The following is a 17,225-nucleotide window of genomic DNA, read 5'->3' as shown; positions in this document are numbered from 1 at the left end:
GCTCTCTATCTGTACTCCCTCCCTGGGGGTTCTTTCTCATCCTATGCTTTATGTTCATCCGTAACACTGATGACCCCCAGGTTTAGTATCTTTCCTTCCAACCTCTCCCCTGGACTCCGCTCGTACATGTCCCCTCCTTACACCTTCCACCCTAAGCACCTTTGTTCAAGGCACCATCTTTTCTCCTACTTACTGAGACTGTCTCCCACCTGGTCTCCTTATTTGAACCTTTCCCCAATATAAAATATTCTTAGTAGGGGCTCCTGGATGGCTCAGTCGGTTAAGCGTCCGACTTCAGCTCAGGTCACGATCTCGCGGTCCGTGAGTTCGAGCCCCGCGTCGGGCTCTGGGCTGACGGCTCAGAGCCCGGAGCCTGCTTCGGATTCTGTGTCTCCCTCTCTCTCTGCCCCTCCCCCGTTCACGCTCTGTCTCTCTCTGTCTCAAAAATAAATAAACGTTAAAAAAAAAAATTAAAAAAAAAATATTCTTAGTGTAGCAATGACAGTGATCCTTTTAAGAAGGAAATCGGCAACTGTTACCGCTCTACTCTAAAGCTTCCAACAGCTTCCAATGACTCAAAGTACACATACGGTCCTTAACCGTGCCACCATCTTCAATGACTCCGGGTTTGGGTGTCACTCCTTCACTCAAGCCCTACCCGCTGGCCTCTTTGCCGTTCTGTGAACAGGCCAAGCACGCTCTTCCCCCCGGAGCTTCTGACCTTGCTCCTTATGCTGTCTGGAAGACCCTTCTAACGACTCTTTCACTTTCTTAAAGTTTCTGCTGAAATATCAACTTATCAAAGAGATCCTCCCGGACCACCCTTCGTAAAATGGCACCCCCAACCGTCTTACCCTGTTTTACCGTTGAGAAATGAGTCTTATTCATCACCTGACATACATTTGTCTGTGTGTTGTCTCTCCCCCCTTTTAGCTGGCAAGCTCCCTGAGGGCAGGCACTCATCTGATTGGCTTACTGCTTCATCCCATTCTAACACCGCCTGGTGCAGAACAGGTATTCAATAAACACTTGAAGAATGAATGTCACAAAGCGGCTGTGTGCTGCTGTTATTTGACAGACCACATATTTTTACTTGGCTATTTACGAATAAAGTCCACTATTATCGTACCTAATGCCCTATCTTTAAAACCTCAAAATTATTTCCTTTTAAAAAACATTTATGTATTTACTTTTGAGAGACAGAGAGAGAGAGAGAGAGAGAGAGAGAGAGAGAGAGTCTACAAGGGAGGGGCAGAGAGAGAGAGGGAGAGAGAATCCCAAGCAGGATCCACACTATCAGCACAGAGCCCTATGTGGGATTCAATCCCAGAAACCTGGGATCATGATCAGAGCCGAAATCAACAGTTGGACGCTCAACCAACTGAGCCCCCCAGGTGCCCCAAACTGAAAATTATTATTATCTAAAAGAAATTGTTTTTAACATTTATTCATTTTTGAGAGACAGAGAGAGACAGGGGCAGAGAGAGAGGGAGACACAGAATCCGAAGCAGGCTCCAGGCTCCGAGCTGTCAGCACAGAGCCCGAACGCACGAGCCATGAGCACGTGCCCGAACGCACGAGCAGCGGGGCTCGAACGCACGAACCATGAGATCATGACCCGAGCCAAAGTCGGATGCTCAACCGACTGAGCCACCCAGGTGCCCCTCAAAATTATTTTTAACTGAAAACAAATAGGAAGGAAAAAAAATCTCCAGATATTTCAGTAGATAAAAGGAATAGTGACAGTATGGCTATTTTTTTTAAGTTAGTGTTCTTTTTTTTCCTGAGGAGAATAGGCTTTGTTATAAATTATTAGAACTTAAGACCTAATATCAAGCTTTTTAGGTAAAAATATCTTGCGACAATTAATAAATATTTGCTGCTAAAAATCAAAAAGTCATCTGTTCTGAAACATTTTTTACTTACAATTATAATAAAACATTAAGTTACTGAGAATAATGACCATAATTAATTGTTACCATGTCCATCAGGAGGTCAGGAACATACGGGTACCAAAAGCTTTTTCCAGTGAGTGCATGAGCAAAGACGTTACCAGCTAGTTGAGTTTAAGCTGTTTTTCTATTTGGCTACAACCAGTAAATATATACACATATAGTATAGCCTGAACAAAAAAGTATTTTGAATAGATCTTTAAGAAGTAACTAGATATCCTACTACAGTGTTATATATTCTAGCGCGCGCGCACACACACACACACACACACACACACACACATCCCACATTCTATGTTTCATTCTACAGAATATTTAGGATAGTGCTGGAATTCTGCAACCCTTTTTAAAGATTCTTGGGACACTGCACGATCTGAAAGACGGTTTCCTTAAAAAGGACTGCCTGCTAGAATATTCTACCTGTGTTTCGGGAATTATAGGGCTGTCTTCAGGAGATGATCTGAAAAAGGTGGATAAAGGAGAGGACACGATGATAGGATTTGGCCTCACAAATCCACTCAGGTCACAGCTGGGAATGTCATTCTCTTCCTTCTTCATGACCAGGGTATCCATCACATAAAAGACATTCCATGGAATCCACACCGTATGATACTGAGTGAGGAATGGGGATCGTTCAAATACCAAAGTCAGGGACGCCCCTCCATTTGCCACCAGGTCAAACCTACGAAAAAACAAGATTGCTCAGTGAATTATCTGGATCCCATACAGCTTCCAACAACACTCAACTGCATAAATAAATATGCCTTATAAAGATAACCGATTTCCCCCCAACTTTTATATCATAGGGTTTCAAATCTATAAGAGTGTGCAAATAATTACACAATGAACACCCATATACCCTTTACTTAGACTTACCAATTCATTAACATTTTCCCGTATCCGCTTTATCTGTCTACCTATCTACTCTTTTTTTCAGAACCATCTGAGCTTATGAAATATCACTTCAAAATATTTCAACAGGAACCTTCGAAGACAAAGAAAATTCTACAAAATCACAACACTGTTACCACGTCTTGGTAAATGAGCTCAACTTTTTTATTTTTATTTATCTTTATTTTTTTAATTTTTTTTTAACGTTTATTCATTTTTGAGACAGAGAGAGACAGAGCATGAACGGGGGAAGGTCAGAGAGAGAGGGAGACACAGAATCTGAAACAGGCTCCAGGCTCTGAGCTGTCAGCACAGAGCCCGACGCGGGGCTCGAACTCACGGACCGCGAGATCATGACCTGAGCTGAAGTCGGACGCCCAACCGACTGAGCCACCCACACGCCCCATGAGCTCAACTTTTAAAGCACTGTGTGAGCCTGTGACTTTAAGTCTGTGTCATGTGCACCGTCACAGATTTCTGGAGTCTAAAAGTTGTCGCAGTTCTATATTAAATGAACAATAACACATATTGGGTGATAGAAGAATGCCTAGTTTTTATACGGAAACTACTTCAAGAAAAGACAGTGCAGTGGGACTAACTCACATTCCATCCTGGCGGGTAATAGTATATCCATATTCTGGGTAATGGAAAAACGAGACATTTACTCCAATGAGAGGAGTTCCGTCAGCAGTTAGTACTTGGCCTCTGATGACGGATGCAAGGCTGTGGGAAAAGGAGAAGAATCAGAATGAGCGTTCGTCTCCTCAGGCCAACAGTACCATGATTTAGAGCTAATTCATCCTAAGGATAAAATAACACTATCACCCACGCTTGTTATTCCCCCAAACCAGACCTGAAATACTCCCAAGACAATGTCCCTTTTAATTCGGTGCAATTCACATTCTCTAAATGCCTGGTGTTTACCCTGGGCTTTTAATTTGTTGTAATCTGGTTTTTGGAGAGTTATCAAGACCAATAATTTAGAGATGAATTTTTTAAATTATAAGCTGCGCTTTTTCATAAGTCATCTATCTGGCGCTTACATGAAGAAAAGTGTACCTTCCAATTAATTCCGAGGCAATCCGTAAATCTGCGGGGACCAAGGAGTACAAGATTTAAAGGGGCAATAAGGCACATTTGTGGAACAACTTTTAATCAACTGCTGGGTCTAACTGCATTAATGCTGTTAAATTACTGCAGATCCAGGAGTTCCAGCGTAAATCATCTTCTTTTACTCAGTGAGACACAAGACACCTGCTTTCACTTACTGGTTTATTTTCAGGTCATTACTGCTCTGTAAAGCACCAGTCAAACAGCTTATGCAATCTTACTGTGATGCCGTTAGCAGTTCCATTACATTAATTCATAATTTATATTATTTAGCGAGCTCAGCTAAAAAAAAAAAAAAAAGCTCACTTCTGCTTTGCCTTTTGGGGTCTTTTCACTGCTTCTTTTGAAACATTTCCAACCGCGCTAACAAAATCAACTAGTTAAATGAAGATTTATCGACTCCTTAATGGGATGTCCCGTGATGGCTCGGATACTGAAATTGACAAAGTATGTGAACTGTGTCAAAAATGCTTGAAACGCGAAGTTTGGTGAGGAATTTGCCGAAAGAGGAAAAAGTGCATTAAAAGAAAAAGCACTTTCCTCAGATTCGGTCATCAGCATTTCGTAAAACGTGCACGTAACTGCTGATAACAACACTACGCATCTATGTAAGGAAAAAACAAAATGCATTAACCTCTTATTGAAAGGACTTTCTCCAGGTAGGACATGGGTGCTGTCAGACCCTATGAGAAAGCTGATTCGATCATAGAAGGACTTGGCAGCCTGCTGCGGGGGGGACTGTAAGCTTTGGCTGATGACATCCTGAGGGTCAGGCAGCCCATGGCAGTAAGGCTGGTTTTGGCAGGAACTCTGTAAACAGCAATCAGGATCCATACAGTCAACGAGCCCATCTGCAGAGAGAAGTGTAAGCCAGTGAGAGAACTCCTCTTTTAATCTGTGACTAACGTTTCGCGCGCTACGTTTTGTTTGTTGGTTCGTTTTCTTTCGTATCAGATGAATCTCCGCCCCCACCCCCACCCCAGTTGAGAGTAATTTCTATGAGGCCTACTTTTTGGAAACGGATGAAATATGAATACGATATTTGCAGCTGCTTTCACGCAGAGTAAGTGTTTAGATCGGACAAGACGGATTCTGATTAAGAAATTAAAAATGACTGATTAGAACAATCCATTAGTAGCTTGAAAGGATATAGATTATTTTTAAGTATAGTTACTGAAGCCTTCTATATTTTAGAGAAAACGTACCAGGAGTTAACACAGTGAGCGCGATTGGTGAATGGATAGGAAACTGCTTAGGGAGAAGTTCTAAAATTTGGGAAAGGGCCAGAAAATGAAAGTCTGTGAAATGAAGCAAACACAAATCAACATAAAACGGATGAGATTAGGCAACCATCTTTCAAGGAAACAGCTTTCCCAAGGAAGGTGAAGTGTGTTCCAAATAAGATTAAGGCAACTCTCAAATTTTAAACAGGATCCTGGGCCCCTGGTATGTCCCTGCTAAAATGGAGGTGTTACTTTAAAATGTGGCAAATGTAAATACGCCATAATATTATAAATGATAAGAAGCCTATCAGAAAAGAAAACTGACCCGCAGTGTTGGTGACATGAAAAGTGTAGCGGGTAGAAAGAATCTGCTAGTGCCTTCTCCAGGAACATCAAAAGGAAATGACATTCAATGCCCCATGTAAGTATTTTGCTTGAAACATATAAACCAACTCATCAGCGGATAAGAGTGTCAGGTTATGATGATTTGGTGACATTATCCCTTAAGATCATTCTTTCACTGGCCAGCTGATACATGAATTGTGATCTGCTTGGCAATTACATGTCTCAGTACAGAGTAATAAAATATTAGTTTCTGAAGACTTTAAATCATTCTTGGGAGATCAAATGGTCTTAAAGATCTTTAAACCCAGGTATCAGGTCTTTGTGTGACCCTATTATGACAAACTCAGTCGAAAATATCTAGTTGACCTACGTATTTTATTTACACGAGTGTTTTTTAGTAACTTTTATTTTCAAAAAAAACACACTAGCCATTTGTTTTTGCTTGAGGACACTCTTATTAATAGAACGTAAGTTTTCCCCTCCATTACTGACAGCAAATTGAGACAAAAGAAAAGAGACTAAACTGAGTCATGTTGCCCAGTCTAAAAGTATGTCAACAGCGACACAGTAAGGTCAGAAACCAAAGACGAGGGGTCCTGGATCAATGTCCTTTTTTTTCCCTAAGTTTATTTATTTGAGAGAGAGAGAGGGAGAGAGACAGAGAGAGAGAGAGAGACAGAGAGACAGAGAGAGCAGAGGAAGGGCAGACAGAGAGGGAAAGAATCCCAAGCAGCCTTTGTGCTGAGAGCCCCACTCGGGGCTCAATCTCACGAACAGTGAGATCATGACCTGGGCAGAAATCAAGTCAGTCGCTTAACCAACTGAGGAGCCCAGGTGCCCCCTGGATCAATGCCCTTAAGTCATTTTGCACACCTGAAGCAGAAGGTAGGGAACACTTGTGATTTCTCCTAATACTCCCTTCTGTTTCTTTGGGCAACAGCTCTACGTAGTCATTTAGGTGTCCATCCCTCCCTCCCCGCCTCTCTGTCCACGCGCATTTCCCCCTTCATGTTTGGTTCAGAAATGTTTGGTTCAACCGAACTTGCTGAGCTGGAGTAAATTTCAGGAACTGTCTGCAGGTCCTATCCCCCGCGCCCCACCCCCCCACCTCCTCCCAGGCTTGAAGCTGTACGGCTGTGAGGTTGGGGTGACTGCATCCCTCCAGCTGCCAATCCAGGAGAGCCTGGTTCGGAATGCAGCCATTCAAGAAGCAGAGCCAAGAGCTGGAGACAAAGACAATAGGTCACAGTGGCATCTTTAAGGTTTTTACAACAGGCTGGACTGGAGATCCTGGGCTTTTCAGGTGCAGAGGCCAAGCTATTTTCTTCTTCTTTATGCCTGTTCGGGTTAGATTTTCTGTCACTTACAACTGAGAAAGATCTAGTTTATCTAGAGACAGTAACTAAAAGTCTGTTCACTATTTTCTTTGTAGCTGAAAAACAAGCCGAATACACAAATACTTGAATTAAATTTATAGTGTTGGGCTCCTTTCACGTTAGTATTTGAATTGCTTTGTTAACCACAATGAGTCACAATGAGTCAGAATTTCTGATAGGCAGATCTTCTTATGTATTGTTTCCTTGTGATAGTTACATTTTTATGCAGATGTCCATCATGTTTTTTAAAGATGCATTCATTATTTGAAAGGGCAGTTTTAGTCCTTTGATAAAAGTTTTAAATCATATTTTAAGAAAATCAAATTAAACCGAGCTTTGAAATTTTATATAAATTTATCAAAATGCTACTTTCTTGGCCAAAAGGCCATGAAGATGATAAATGTCTAAATATTTCTCCACACTTTTGGAAGAAAGATAAAACTATGCTTATAGGCTTACTTTTCATGAAGACATAATAATGCAACACGTTGTATGTATTTTTCTCTCAAAGAAAGAGAAGCAGTTATTAAGACTCAGATTTTTATAGTAGACTATTGAACTGTTGTCTCAGTATCATTTCTGGCTTCAAAAAAAAATTAAAAAGTAAAACCCTTCCAGAAACAATTCATGATTATATATTGAGATTTTATAAGGAATCTTAAAAAAATTTTTTTTAAATGTTTATTTTTGAGAAAGAGAGAAGGACAGAACACGAGTTCTGAAGGGCAGAGAGAGAGAGGGAGACACAGAATCTGAAGCAGGCTCCAGGCTCTGAGCTTTCAGCACGACACGGGGCTCGAACCCATAGACCGTGAGATCATGACCTGAGCCGAAGTTGGATGCCCAACCAACTGAGCCATCCGGGCGCCCCTTATAAGGAATCTTTAATTACGTGTTTTATGATCTATTTCAGAGTTCTCACTCCATGACTTTTGAGTGGGTGTGCATATGCTTGGGAGAATCATTTTACACAAACATTTTCTATTCTTGCAAATTTTTCCCTTACGTTCATCCTTTAGCTTAGAAAGAGATTACTCACTTGGAAGAGAAAGTACTTCCAATTATTGTATTTTATCTCCATGAATCTTGAAAAATAAAGGTTAACTGCCCCTCATCCTTTCCTTCCTGACACTACTCCCCCAGTGTCTTCCTTTAGGCAATAAATGGTACAGTTGCCCAAGAAGAATACTCAAATTTAGCCATTCGTCTTTGTTAGTTTATGAAAAGCAAATGTACATCTGTTATGTAGTCTGCAGGTCATAAAACTGCATGAGATTGACACCTTCTGAACTAATCAGTTGGAAATGCATTTTTACAAGCCTCTCTGCTAACATCAATCAGAGAAGGAATCTCATTTTCAACAGCCAAGATGCAGGGACACACAGTTTGTTATTCTTCTGCAGAGTTTATCAGTAACTTGCCCAAGCAACTGACGGATGGTTATGAATCTGGCTCCCTATAACTTGGGAGAACATTTGTCATTCTTTGTACTTACACAGGTAGGGCTATCTAGTACAACTAAGTTGATTACCCACTTGCCCAAATGTACAGGGTAGTAAAATTGTCTTTGTGGAATAGCTTCTCAAAATCATTGAGATTCCAGGTAGTATCAGGAATATTAGGTCAGCTTAAATTTGTATTCGTGTAGACATCATCTCTAATAGAATTAATCATAAAAAAATCTAAAGAAAATCAGAAGTGCTCAAAACCCACTGAATAACAACTTCAATTATCTGCTTACATTATTATTCATCATTATTATTCATTATTATTACACATTATTATTCAATTATCTGCTTTACATTAAAGCAGATAATTTAGTTTATGCTCTGTCCACTCAATCCTGAAAATTCTTGCTTGGTTATCATTTTAAAACATGTTCTCATCTTACCTTAGGCTTCCATTGCACTGTAACAGTGGGTGGCAAACTTACTTTACAAAGGGCCAGAGAGTGAACAATTTAGGCTTTGTTGGCCATGCAGTGTCCCACACCGTTCAGCCCCACCTTTATAGAGCGAAAGCAGCCATAGACATTATGGAAATGAAAAGGGTGTGTTCCAATAAAACTTTATTTACAAATACAGGCTTTGGCCCAGAGGTCATAGTTGGCCACCCTCTGGTCTTGCTTTAATGTTTCTACCCCAGCCTATTTCCTCGTGCTCTTCAAATCATTCTTGACATTGTCTTGGGCGAATTTAGACAATACATACTTTGTCAGATTATTAAAACTTCTGATTCCAAGTCTCTTCCTAGGTTACTTCTACGCTGGCTTTAACCTGCTTATCAAAACTCACTTTCTTCTTTCAGCAGCTATGGATACTTGAACCTGTTTTTTTTTTTTTTTTTTTTTGCCTTGGTTTATTTTTTTTAATTTATTTATTTTTTAATACGAAATTTATTGTCAAATTTGTTTCCATACAATACCCAGTGCTCATCCCAACAGGTGAATCTCCTTTTAATGAATTTTCTGTTTTTACTCAAAAGATAATGTCCACCGCCCCTCCCCACAATATTAGGAAGCCCCTTTCCCCCCATCCAAGTTAGAGGTAGAGGTAGAAATTATAAATTAAGATATAAATTATTCTGAGGGAATTTACCCATAGACTTCAGAATTTTTGAAGGGTCCGGGTCTACCTTTCATTACTTTTCTAAGTCACCATTCTGTGAAACGCATGAAATTCGTTTATGACGGAACTGGGATCATGCTTGTGTCTCTGTCTATTCTTGTTGTTCTTCTGTATCAGTGGTCTCTTCACGGGTTTGGTCTCTATGTTCGTGTATGTCTCCAGGCTGATCATTCTTCTGCACTTCAAATCTCCAAACTGCCTTCCAGATATTTCCATTTGGATATTACACAGGCATCAAAAACTTAGTGCATCTAAAACACATCTAATCTTCTCTAGATGTGCTGCTTTCTTCTGTATTTCCTAGTCCGGTGAATGAGCCCATCATCTATCCGTCCAGTCTCTCCAAGTAGAAACCTGAATGTCATCCTTGACTCCTCCCTTCCTTTTTCTCTGCACTGAGTCAATTACCAGGTCCTTCTTTCCTTCACCCCAAATATCTCTCGAATCAGTCTCTTTCCATTTCCTAGAAACCAGCCTTCAAGCCACCATCGTGGTCCCTTGACAAGATCTCCACGACATTTTCATTTCCCAATTTCCAGGCGTGTCCCAACTCCTCATTCTCTACACTTCAGTCTGATGGTTTCCTCTGCCTGGAGACCTTGACCTCTCTCTACACCCTCACCCCCAGGCCCTTCTCCCAATTGCTTCGGCCAGCAGCTCAGACAATGGCTTGGGAAGCCCCTTGAGAGCTGATGGAGCCCGCCATCGTATCCCCAGTATCTAGTACCCTTCTTGGCACTAAGTCAGCGCACAATGTTTTTCTGGAAGGAAGGGAAGAATGGATTCGGTTCCTACCGATAATTAGATTGAAACAGGTCAAAATGATGTCTTAAAGGGGAAGCAGAGACACCTTCCGGTCTTATTTGCTCACCCTTCTCTAACCCCCAGTACTATGCTAATCCTTGAATTCTGGTTTCTTTTCTTACCCCAACAGTTATTATTTTAAAATAGAGGTCTTGATTAATTGGACATTAACCAATCCACACAGTTATAAAAAGCATTAGAAGAAACGTATGAAACACTATGTATAATCTTACAAAGGAAAAGGCCCTATTTATTTTTGAAGACACACAGCCCAGAATTCATAAAAAGATAAACCTTATAAAAATCTGCCTCCTACCAAGGAAAACTTCTGCATGATGAAAGATACCTAACATCTGCAACACACCCAACAAAGAATTTGTTAAGTAGCATCTACCAAAATACTCCTAAAAATTAAAAAAAAAAAAAAAAAGTCAAACAACTAACAGGAAGAAAACGGGCCAGAGAAATAAATAAACAATTAGCAAAAGAGGAAACACAAATGGCCACGAAACATAGATAAGGATCATCAATCTAGCCAGTAATTAGAACAATGCAAATGAAATTAATAAAGATGGGAGTCACTTTCACCTGTCAGACAACATTCCTATTTTTCACTTGTTGGACAGTTTTGTTTCTGTACAATGATCACCTGCAGACCGTGGGCACAGAGAAATAAGCACTCTCCTTCTGATGAAGCGCATAGCAGCGAAACCCACATGCGAGGCAATTTGGCCACGAAAATTAAAACGTTTAAACACCCCTCCACCTAGAAATTTCGCTTCTTAACATCTGCCCCAAAGAAATATTTGTACATTTACATAAGGATTTATATGCAGGCACACACACACACACACACACACACACACACACAGATTCACTACAGACTCGTCTTCATACTAAGAGCGAAAAAAACCCCAGCAACACGAGGTTATGGCTAACACTTATCACAGACGGAGTAGTGGTAACATTAGTGACTACAGCTGTGTTTCTCTTACAAAGACTAAGGTACGCCTCTTCGTACTTACTGGCTGAAAAAAAATCTCTAGGATTCTTTGGCAGAATCAAATTTAGGATAGCACTAATCCCACTTAATTTTAAAACCATAAATGTGCCTATAAATTCGTGGAAGAAGGAGCAGAAATATGCACAGCAAGTTGCTGACAGCAGTTAACCATTTTGGCAATGAGAAAGCACTGTGTGTATACTATGGTTACTACCAAAAAATTAATTCGTTAATGCAGAGGTTTTTTTTTTTTTTTTTAAGTTTATCCTTTATTTTGAGAGAGAGCGTGAGTGGGGGAGGGGCAGAGAGAGAGGGAGTGAGAGAATCCAAAGCAGGCTCTGCACCGTCAGCGCAGAGCCCGACGTGGGGCTCGAACCCACGAAGCTGCGAGGTCATAACCTGAACTGAAAACTGAGAGTCCGACGCTTCACCGACTGAGCCACCGAGGTGTCCTCTGCAGAGGTTCTTAGGGTGGAGACGTGTAGCACGCAGACCGGAGACCTGTTTCTGGAGAGGTCCCGTGCACTGCCCGTTTCTACATCGCGAAGCCTGACGTGGCAGCCGCCGGTAATGGCTGTGAAACGAGGGTGGACTTGGAGTTTCAGCCTGTGTGCCTCTGGCTTTCCTCCGCCTCGAAAACTTACTCAGGGATCGTGGGAAAACCTCATGTTTCTCGTTCACTATCAGGAAGCTACTGGGAGCTTGGCTTCGAAGGGTACAAGCTGGGCTTCTCTTTCCTTGAATGTGATTCGCTTTGCTCTAAAAATTCGGTGGGGAGTGAAAGGGTTCAGACAACCTGAGACTCTCCTAGAGTCTTTCAAACTCATACTAATTTGTCCCCCAAATCATGATCCACCAGGAAAAGTACATTTTAATGCTCTGAGACTCTGAATGCCGTTCTGTGTTCTGATATCTGGAATCTTTTCGGGAAGTACCTATGATCTCCTGTAATCCTTTTTTTTCCCTCTTCCCTTTTCTTGCCTCTCTTCCTCCCTCCCTCCCTTTTTCTTCTTCTTCCTCTACTTTGTTTTTTTCATAGCTATAGATAATTTTTTAACGTTTATTTATTCATTTTGAGAGAGAGTACGAGCAGGGGTGGGGAAGACAGAGAGGGAAAGAGAATCCCACACAGCCTCTACAGTGAGCAGTGCCCAATGTGGGGCTCGAACTCACAAACTGTGAGATCATGACCTGAGCAGAAATCCAGAGTGGGACACTTACTCGACTGAGCCACCTGGGCGCCCCTCTTCTTTATTAAAGCCATTTCCCCCCTTTCTTCCCACTTCTGTTGCTCTCTCTTTTATTTATTTAATTTTTATTTGAATATGTGTTTGGAGAACACCACAGTCTCATCTTCCTGCTAGAAGTCTTTAAGATTCTATTTTCAAACATTTCCTATTTTCGTTTGGTAATCTCCAAACTTAGACGGCTCCTGGCCGTTCATCAGATTCCTTCTGCTGCTTACATTAACATTTCATTCATTCTTCCACTTCTGTTTTTAGGGCCAGCACACTCCTACATTTCCTTGCAGTCTGAACCTTTCCTTTGTATTCTCTCTCTCATTACTGTTTTTATCTTTCCAATTTCTCACTAACCTCCACTGAGTTGTGCTTTCCTCTCCATTATCATCAGCCTCCACTTAAAAAAACAAAACAAAACAAAACTAACCTGTTCTAGGTACCTCTTCCTGACACATCCCCAGAAAGTCCTACTTCTGCAGGACAAAAAACCAAAAAAACTCTACCTACAAGTAAGCCGCATCACTGCTGGCATTGTATTTTGGCATATCACTATTCTTGCATAAAGTTTAGTAGCTCTGTGCCCTCAGTCACCCAGTCTCTAAGAGAAGACTTGAGTCCCATGCTGTAAGAACCCACAGGGGACCTATCCACTAGAGGACCAGACAGGGAAGCAAGATGTCGGAGGGAACTCTAGTTAGGAGGATAAAAACGTGGTAACAACTGCTAGAGATCACATATTTTGGAGCAATCACCTTGTTCATAAGTATCTTGAGTTTCTATGAAGGTAGACAGAATTGCCTTTGGCAAGGTGTTGGCATTCCGAGGCTTGCATAGTGGGCTCACGCTACGGGGAGCCGTTTAAAATCGAGAAACCAGGGGTGCCTGGGTGGCTCAGTCGGTTGAGTGTCCGGGTTCGGCTCAGGTCACGATCTCACCATCTGTGAGTTCGAGCCCCGCGTTGGGCTCACCGCTGTCAGCTCAGGGCCTGCTTTGGATCTTCTGCCCACCTCTCCCTGCCCCTCCCCTGCTCTTCCTCTCAAGAATGAATAAACATTAAAACAAATCAAATCAAATCAAGAAAGCCTCTACTGAGTGAGATTCTCAATGGGTACGCTAGGTAAGGGCGAGGATGCTTATCAAAGTATGTAGGGGGAGCCGGAGAGCTGCTTTGCCAATCTTGGGCATGGAAAGCCCTGACTTTTCTCGTTCTCGAGTGAGAAGGCTATAATTTGGAGGGGGGCAGGGGGGGAAAGAAGGAGAAAAAGAGTAGAAGAAGATCCTTCGTGAGATGAACAGGAATCTATTCGTTATATGAAATAGTTATTGGTGCATATTCCCTGGTTATCCTAAAACTAAATGCTGTGGACAGCTATTAATATCCGTGTAGTGGAATCTGTTCCTTCTGTCTATCCAGCATCCACACCCCTCTCTTCTGGGGACAGAATCTCAACTTTCCTTTGGGCAGGGGACATACTTCGGGCCGATGAGGGTCAGGCTCACACCCAGGCCGCAGTAACCACCGAACAAGGTTGTCTCCTTGTACTGGGGTTATCATGCTGTGCAAGGTAAACCTAGAGCCGCTGGGGGTCATTCCGGGGAAGACACAGTCAGACAGTGGTACCACCGTGGCACGGAGCAGAGCTGACAGATGAATTAGCCCAGACTTCTGTTACCATTGTGTCAACACCCAGGTGCAGTGATCTCTGAGTTTTTCAGTGATATAAGCTAATTAAGTTTTTCTTTTTTTTTTATTTTTTTTTTATTTTTGGGACAGAGAGAGACAGAGCATGAAGGGGGGAGGGGCAGAGAGAGAGGGAGACACAGAATCGGAAACAGGCTCCAGGCCCTGAGCCATCAGCCCAGAGCCTGACGCGGGGCTCGAACTCACGGACCGCGAGATCGTGACCTGGCTGAAGTCGGACGCTCAACCGACTGCGCCATCCAGGCGCCCCAAGTTTTTCTTTTTTAAAAGCTTAGGTCCGTTTGAGTGGAATTTCTATCACGTGCAACCAAAGAGTCTTTCCTGGTGACAATAAGGAATGCAAAGGCTATCCCAGCAGAGGGGAAGGTGAAAGCCTAGGGTACAGCCCGTGTTCCACAGCGAGGGGCCGTTTCAGAGGCTAATGGAGACACTCCAGAACCTACGGAATGAGGCAAAACAGGGTCCTGGTCTGACACCCCAGCCCAGGTCGCGCAGCACTTCAGGGCGACCCGTTCCCAGCTCTTCACCTGCCCTCTCTCTGATCTTAGCAACTTCACCATCAGAGCGAGTTCTGGGATAGGAATGGGCAACGGCTGAGCCTGAGGGAGGTTAACTTTGCAGGTGAAGGAAGCGTCGGAGAAGTCTTCGTAAGCCAAGGCCGGCCATGCACTGCTGATCCTTTGCTCGGAAAGCTTCCTCAGCGAGGGCAGGATCTAGTGTCGTGGTTTCCAAAGTGTCTACACGCTCCATTAGGAGATGTTATGCACAATTACCGGTCCAGCGACCATTCGTTTGTCACTTCCACCGGGTGACTTAAAAATCTTCCATTCCACTGCCTGCCTTTGTCCAGAAGATCTTCCCTAACAACCTCTGTTTGATACCTGGAGCTAGATTTGAGAAGCATGTTGGGGAGGAGCCTGGTTGACTCCATTAAGAGTCAGGATCTTTGTCAGGGCCTGTACTGTAGGTAAAACACTGCCCTTAGTTCTGAAAGGCTGGTGGCCTTACATGCATGACAAGTGTTTGAGCCTTAAAGCAACCGGGTCCAACCGAACAGGAGAGTCACCTCCCACGACCGTGTGGGTGTCAGGGGAGTGGCTAAAGATAGATTCCTGCAACCCATTTTATTGGTAGTCTCTTCCTTCCGGGCCTCCTGAAGAATTCTCTCATAAGACTGCAGTCTCTTATGCATCTTAGAGACATAAAGGGCCAGTCGGGCTCTGTGGGCAAAGATGAACACCTGTTTCGTGAGATCTAGATTTTGAGGATCCGTAGGCTTAGGCAGCGGATGGGTCAAGCCGGATTTGGTAAAGAAAAGTACGTTTTATTTATTTATTTAAAAAAAAATTTTTTTTAATGTTTATTTATTTTTGAGACAGAGAAAGAGAATGAGCAGGGAAGGGGCAGAAAGAGAGGGAGACACAGAATGTGAAGCAGGCTCCAGACTCTGTGCTGTCAGCACAGAGCCCGACACGGGGCTGGAACTCACGAACTGTGAGATCATGACCTGAGCCGAAGTCGGACGCTTAACTGACTGAGCCACCCAGGCGCCCCAAGAAAAGTACGTTTTAGAGAGAAAGGAAGATGCTTGATCTAAGAAAAAAATGCCACTATCTCCCCAAATGTGTTGTCCTTTCTAAAAAAAAAAAAAAAAAATTAGGTTTACTTATTTGAGAGAGACAGAGACAGCGTGCATGGGGGAGGGGCAGAGAGAGAGGGGAAGAGAGAGAGAGAAGCCCAAGCAGGTTCCACGCTGCCAGCACAGAGCCTGACACGGGGCTCGAACCCACGAACTGTGAGATCATGACCTGAGCTGACACCAAAAGTTGGACGCTTCACTGACTGAGTGACCCCGGGCGCCCCTCTAAAAATTTTTTCATGTATCTTCCTTCTTTAGTTCTGGGGATACGAAGCAATCTTCTTTGTTCTTGTGTCGTATAATGTTGCACAGGCTGAACTAATAGCTATTTGTATGACATGCGGGCCAGGGCCAAATCAGCCTCGTCATCTGCTGTCCTTCCTCAGTCACTTAGCTACTTTCTGGCTCATTCATCGTTTGACCAACAGACTTTGAGCAACGGATCTATAGCAGCACGAGTGAGCACACGTCTTGACATTTCAGGTACGGTCCTTATTTTAAACGTTCTGCTGTACTGACCTCACATCATGATAACGACAGCCCGCGTACTGGCCAGCTTATGTGTCTTGACTCGTCTCTATTCACGTAGTCCCCGCTTCAGTTCAAAGAACCGTGTAGCTTAGGCTATAAGGCACCCGGGTTAAGATCTCCGGGTATAATACAGCTGGCCTTGAGCTACCTTCTCCCAAGATCAACAAAATTAGGTTAGGGACAGGAATACAAATTATAGGAGATAAGGAAAGAATCCACAAGAGGTCTTCCGTCGGCTCAGGTTTCTCCTTGGAGAGGGAAGCCTAGAGATGGCATGGTTTCATGCTAATGAGAATAAACAAAGGGGGAACAGGCCAATTCGCGGCTGATACATTTTGAGGCAAGGGAAAAGCCTCCTTGGCTGATAACCACACTAAAGAGGTGATTAGTCCCTAAATTACTCTGCCACGTCTCTGCAGACCCAGCCCTGCCAGTTGCTTCCCTCGGAGAGAGTCCGTAACCTCCTCGGTGCAGTCTCCTTTTAGAAGACAAAACCCGGAATATACGATCAAGGAGGGAGAGAAGGGCTCTCCTCCCTCCCCAGGCAACAGAAAACAATGGGGCAGGGGCTTCTTGGGGAAAAGCAGGGAGGAAAGCTGTCATCTGGGCTGCGGTGGGAGAGGATTAAGGCTGCCATTCCTACAAAGCGCACGGTTAAGGGGGATGGAGGCGACAAGGCAGAAAAGGCTCTGGGGGCTAAGGACCACCATATCTATCAGGAGCAAAAGGAAAAGAGGCTTTGGCTGAAAATTGTGGCTCAAATTTCTAGACGGTCCAGGTT

General features: G+C 43.1%; 1 protein-coding gene across 3 annotated transcripts in view; it reads right to left on the bottom strand.

Moving 5' to 3' along the window:
• The window catches only part of TENM3 (teneurin transmembrane protein 3), a 446,972-nt gene that overhangs the window by 61,311 nt on the left and 368,436 nt on the right, over positions 1-17,225 (bottom strand). For all 3 annotated transcript variants that reach the window (XM_042982909.1, XM_042982911.1, XM_042982912.1), the window contains exons 14-16: positions 4,588-4,804; positions 3,447-3,566; positions 2,373-2,634 (exon numbers count right to left, since the gene is read on the bottom strand). In XM_042982909.1, the coding sequence (XP_042838843.1) occupies positions 2,373-2,634; positions 3,447-3,566; positions 4,588-4,804 (599 nt within the window). The remainder of the gene's footprint in view (positions 1-2,372; positions 2,635-3,446; positions 3,567-4,587; positions 4,805-17,225) is intronic.

This window comes from Panthera tigris, chromosome B1 (assembly GCF_018350195.1).
Source record: "Panthera tigris isolate Pti1 chromosome B1, P.tigris_Pti1_mat1.1, whole genome shotgun sequence".
Classification (NCBI taxonomy): Eukaryota; Metazoa; Chordata; class Mammalia; order Carnivora; family Felidae; genus Panthera; species Panthera tigris.
Note: the sequence above shows the minus strand (reverse complement) of the source record. Positions and strands in the feature narration are given on the sequence as shown.